Here is a 5,928-nt window from a genome sequence, read left to right on the forward strand (position 1 = left end):
TGGCCGAATATGGCAGTTCAAGCAGCAGCAGTACATGATAAGTGTGAAGACTGCCAAGTGCCTCCACAACAAACGGAAGTGTGTAGTGCAGAAATAGAAGACTGGAGGCACCCATATATAGACTTTATCCAACATGAACGTCTACCGCAAAATAGACAAGACGCACTCAAGATTCAGTGGAAGGCCGGGCGATTATTTATAAATGAAGGAATTCTTTACAGGAAAAGCTATGGATATACGATATTGCGCTGTTTATCACAAGAAGAAACGGAGATAGTAATGGTTACATCTCATAATGCGGAGCATCGGGGTATGAGGAAGATTTTCTTACAACTGTACGAAGGAGGATTTTACTGGCCCACGATGGAATTCGATATATCCGAGCATGTGAAGAAGTGCCAGCAGTGTCAAAGCCACGAACCACTAATCCGTGCCCCGCATACGTTGCTACACAGTGTCGTCACTTCCTGGCCCTTCCATAGCTGGGAACTCGATATCATTGGGCAGATAAGTCCGACTTCGTCCGGATGACATAAATATATTATCACCGCGACCAAGTATTCTTCAAATAGGTAGAATCCATTCTGCTCTGTTATTACTCCGGAGCCACCATTGCAGCTTTTATCAAAAAGTATATCATATGTCGATTCGGTGCACCGATGATCATTCGCTCAGATGATGAGACCTCTTTTATCAACCAAACTGTCAAGGAATTGCTAGATCAATACGGTATTAAATTTCATACTTCGAACGTCTATTACCTTCAGGGGAATGGACAGGCGGAAGCTACCAACGAAACATTGTTGACAATATTAAGTCAGACGGTGCATGATCATCACATAAGCTGGCATGAACAACTACCCCTTGCACTCTGGGCATACCACATTTCTAAAAGGATTTCAACTGGAGCCTCGCCTTATTCCTTGGTATATGGGGAGCACGCAATAGTACCAACAAAGATCGTTATTCCTCCAGCACGAGTAGCCATGGCTAGTCTCACCACTCCAAACGAGGTTAGACGATTTTCCCATTTTGATACTTTGGAGGAGCGAAGAGCTAAGGCCGAACGATTTGCAGACAAGTATAAGCAAAGGAAAACGAAATACTATAACCAGAAGGTAAAGTTACGGACCTTCTCGGAAAATGACATAGTCCTGAAGATTGCCCTGCACGTCCAAAGGGATGCAAAATCCGAGAAGTTTGCTGCAAATTAGGAGTGCCCTTTCATGATCAGTGAAGCCACGGAAAGCGGATATTACTATCTCTAGCGGATGAACGGATCCCGGATCAATATCCCTATTAATGGTAAATGGTTAAAAGCTTATTATGCATGAGGCTTCATTGTATGCCGGATGGCTGATAAGTAATAAATACAAGTTTTTATTATCTCAATCATATCAGATAGCTCCGAGTCCTAGCTAAAATCTGTGCACGCCCAATGAAGTGCACTATAGCCTCGAGTCTGGCTAGGTTCCGTGCATGACCAATGAAGTGCACTATAGCCCCGAGTCTGGTTAGGTTCCGTTCATGACCAATTAAGTGCATTATAGCCCCGAGTCTGGCTAGGTTCCGTGGATGACCAATGAAGTGCACTATAGCCCCGAGTCTGGTTAGGTTCCGTGCATGACCAATGAAGTGCACTATAGCCCTGAGTCTGGCTAGGTTCCGTGCATGACCAATGAAGTGCATTATAACCCCGAATATGGCTAGGTTCCGTGCACCACCAATAAAGTGCACAGTAGAATGAAAGCCACGAGTGCGTCTAGGCCCAGTGTATAGCCATAAAATGATAAGTAGCCTTAGGGCTCCAGATGAAACTGGTCAAATCAAAACCAAAAGTATGATTAGGACCCGGGCATAGCCATCCAGATGATATACAGTTTCTAACATGATTTGATTTTATGTACGATTAATGAAACACTCGGTAGTTTTAGACATGCGTCGAGCGCAAATAATAGTTGAATAATCTTGATTAAGATTAAGTCTTATGCGTACTCAGTAAAAGGGCACAGTGGCTCCGAGTAAAGCTAAGCTTCAAACAAAGCTAAACATTACGTAATGATCCAGACACGATTCAAGTGCACACATTAGATGATACAAGATGAATAGGCCACAACCGGTACATAAGAAAGAGTCTCGAATATGACTAATTTACACAGTACAAGAAAAGCCCACTTACGCGAAATACATGATCAAAACCGGAACATCGAAATGGAAAGTATTATACAATCACAAAGAATAAACAACACATACATAAGACTACTACTCTTTTTTTTAAAAATAAATAAATTAGGCAGTGCCTAATGAAGGTAATACATAGTTGTGCAAATGGTGTCATTGTTTGGACAAACATCAGACCCACTGCTAAGATTCTTACAGACGATAGATATATTTAAAGCTTGCAAGTTTTGGGTTCTGTGAAGAAGTTTAAGACCCGTTAAGACAAAAGTTACAGGTTTAATGCTTAAGGTGATTTCTTCATTCAAAATCTGCCTTTCCCTGTGGAAGTTCCTGCTGAATCTTCCTTTGATGGCTTTGATGTAAAGAGCATTGAAGTATTCCAGGATTTCATTTATTTCAGCATGTATCTCGATATTCATGTGCTGCTTTTCCTCCGCCCAACCAAAGGCTAGTTCTGCTCCTCCTGTGGCTCCTTCTGCTCCTCATTGGCCTGTGTGTCCTCTGCTATCAACATAGTTTCCTGCAAAATCAGTAACAGTTAGGGCTGAAAAAAAATGATAACTGTTAGGATCATGTATAGTGCAGATTTTGATTATGTAACCATAATACTGCTTTTCTTGAGGGATCCCAACATGACTACCAGTTTCTGCTCTTTGGGAACCGATATCGGAAAGAAACCCCTGAGTATTCAGGGCATGGTTAGGTAAATTGTGAATTCTGTTAAAGTCACATAGATGTTGTTGAATGCTAAGAGAAGTTTTTTTAGCATTGGGTGTGATGTTTTGAAAAACTAGATCACATCTAGCCTTCCAAATAAACCAGCAAGTAGTTGCATAGATGCTGATGTTTTCACTGGTACTAATATGTTGAAACCAAGTATTGAACCAGTCCATGAAAGGTGTTTGATGGTTAAACAGACCATGACTTTCACCTAGCATGTACTGCCAAACATCAGTAGCAGCTGGGCAGTTAAGAAACAAATGTGTCACTGTCTCCTCCCCACTTTTGCATATTTTGCATATGAGATCAATATAATGAAGAATACTTGCAGTTTTTGCATTAGTAGGGAGGACTTCATGAGCACATTTCCAGAGAAATATTTTGATAGCAGGTGCAACTTCCAAATTCCATATAGCTCCCCAGTCTCTTGTAGTTTGGTCATTTCTGTAAAGATTCTCTATTTTGGCTTTGTACAAAGCTTTAACAAAGAATTTTCCTGTGTTGGTGAGGATCCATTGCATACTATCCTCTTCCCTGGGGTGTATAGCAAGGTCAGAGATAGCTTGAGCAATATCAGGAGTAAATATTTGTTGAATAAGATGAATGTTCCATTCCTTTTGATCTGTAATCAAGTGAGCTGGAATTTGAATATCATTGGAGCAGTTGGAAGGTTTTGTGAGCTTGACAGTTGAATTTGGTATCCATATATATTCCCAGATTCTTATTTTGTTTCCATTGCCTATTCTCCAGGAATAGTGTTGTTGAATGTTATGAATCCCTTCAAGAACCCCTTTCCATATCCAAGAGTCTCCATCTTTAGCTTTGGTATTCATGTTAAGCACATTTTTTCCTATTAAGTATTTAGCATCCATCAATTGGAACCATAGAGAATCTTTATCATGTTCCAATCTCCACCCTATTTTTGTTAACATGGAGCTATTGAATAGTTCCATATTCGTGAATCCCAGACCACCAAGCTCCTTAGGTTTGCAAACAGCTGTCCAAGCTTTAGGGTAGTAACCTGTGGGATTTTCCAGGTTTCCCCCCCAGAAGAAATCCCTTTGTAACCTGCATATCTTGACAAGTTTGCTTTGGTATTCTGAAACAGTTCATTTGGTAAATACTGGCTGTTGAAGTAACAGATTTTATTAACACTTCTCTTCCAGCTGGGTTTAGAGGAGAGTTCTTCCAACTTGAGATCCTTATCTTCATCTTATCCACTCCTGGTCTAAAATATTGAATCTTGCTTCTATTAGTGAAGAGAGGAGAGCCTAAATATTTGTCATTTAAGGGTAGAACTTGAACTCCTAACAGATTGCATATAAAGGGCATTAGAGATGGATCTGTGTCTTTGCTGAAGAAGGCACCAGATTTGTTGAAGTTGATAAGTTGACCAGAGGTTTCTCCAAAAATATTAAGGATATCCTTAAGATTTTGGGCTTCGGTAGTGTTAGCTTTGCAGAATACCATACAATCATCAGCAAAAAGAAGATGATTTATTGATGGGGCATTTTTTCATATTTTTATTCCAGAGATAATGCCCAGGTCTTCAGCATGAGATAGAGTTCTAGAAAGAGCTTCCATACAGAAAATGAATTGGTATGGGGATAGAGGGTCCCCTTGTATGATCCCTCTTGAGGGTTTGAAGAAAGTATCTGGAGAGCCATTTATAAGAACAGCTGCAGCAGTGATGGAGATGCATTGCATAATCTTGTTGCACCAACCAGAGTTGAAGCCTATTTTTGTCATAATGGAATTGAGAAATTTCCATTCAACTCTATCAAAGGATTTTGCCATATAAATCTTGATCCCCATACTTCCTTTATTACCTTTTATACCTCTTCTGGTTCTCATGGAGTGAATAATTTCATGGGCAATAGCTATGTTGTCAGCAATTTTTCTTCCAAGTATAAAAGCAGACTGGTAAGGTGAAATGATTTTATTTAGATATGGTTTCATTCTTTGGGCTAAGAGTTTAGATATGATTTTGTAGGTGGTGTTGCAGAGGCTAATGGGTCTGAAGTGACTTGGACAAGATGGGTTGTCAATTTTGGGTATCAGTGATATGAAGGTAGTATTCATTTCTTTGAAAAGATGCCCAGACATGAAGAAATGTTGTACCATTTTAACCAAGTCTTATCCCACAATATCCCTGTTGGCTTGAAAGAAGTTTGGTGAAACCATCTGGACCTGAAGCTTTATCTTTAGCCATACTGAAAAGAATTGCCTTGACCTCTTGTATGTCTGGAATTCTGTTGAGATTGTTGTTGTCAGAGTTGGTTATGGAGGTTGGGATGAGGTTGATAATTTCATGGTTCAAAGCAGGAGATTCAGCAGTGGCCATCTTGGTGAAATGGTTGGTGAAGCATTGCTTTATTTCTTGGTAGTCCTCAGTCCAGTTTCCAGCACTATCTTGTATAGAGTCAATTCCATTTCTTCTTATTCTGCATTTTGTAGCTTTGTGGAAATAATTAGTATTCTTGTCCCATTGATCTCTGCTTTTGGTTTTCCAGAATTTTTCTTCTTTGTCTTGCCAATCTCTGAGAACTTATATTGCAGCTTTTATAGCTTCACTTCTGTCGTGTTTGAAGTAGTTTCCTTGTAGCCAGTGAAGATGTTGTTCACTTTCTTCAATATTAGACTTGGTGTTTCCATAAACTTCTTTATTCCAAACTTTTAGCCTCATCTTAATGTCTTCAAGCTTTCTGGCTATAAGAAAAGCACTAGAACCAGATAAATTTCTCTGCCAGCATTGCAATGATGTCCTTACAATCCTTATGATCCACCCAAGGACCAAAGAATTTGAAAGGGATTTTACCAGTGGACCAAGTAGGATTAGTGTTAAGAAGAATATGGTGATGGTCAGAGCCAATAGCTAGAAGATTAGTGATAGTGGAATTTGGATACATGAGCAGCCAGGATCCAGTGGAAAGTCCTCTATCCAGTCTCTGCTCAGTAAGAGCAGGACCACTTCTCTTATTAGACCAAGTGAAAGGGAAGCCTGTACTGCCTAAATCATTCACATCC

At 39.9% G+C, this 5,928-nt stretch overlaps 1 protein-coding gene across 1 annotated transcript; it reads left to right on the forward strand.

Moving 5' to 3' along the window:
- The first annotated feature begins 659 nt into the window (after positions 1 to 659).
- LOC113324471 lies at positions 660 to 1,214 on the forward strand. The gene has a single exon (XM_026572791.1). The coding sequence runs from the start codon at positions 660 to 662 to the stop codon at positions 1,212 to 1,214; it is 555 nt and encodes a 184-aa protein (XP_026428576.1).
- Positions 1,215 to 5,928: the final 4,714 nt, after the last annotated feature.

Source organism: Papaver somniferum, chromosome 11, assembly GCF_003573695.1.
Source record: "Papaver somniferum cultivar HN1 chromosome 11, ASM357369v1, whole genome shotgun sequence".
NCBI classification, from domain to species: domain Eukaryota; kingdom Viridiplantae; phylum Streptophyta; class Magnoliopsida; order Ranunculales; family Papaveraceae; genus Papaver; species Papaver somniferum.

What these genes read in the sequence shown, in the direction of transcription:
- LOC113324471 (XM_026572791.1), top strand. Translation starts at nt 660, where the DNA reads ATGATCATTCGCTCAGATGATGAGACCTCTTTTATCAACCAAACTGTC.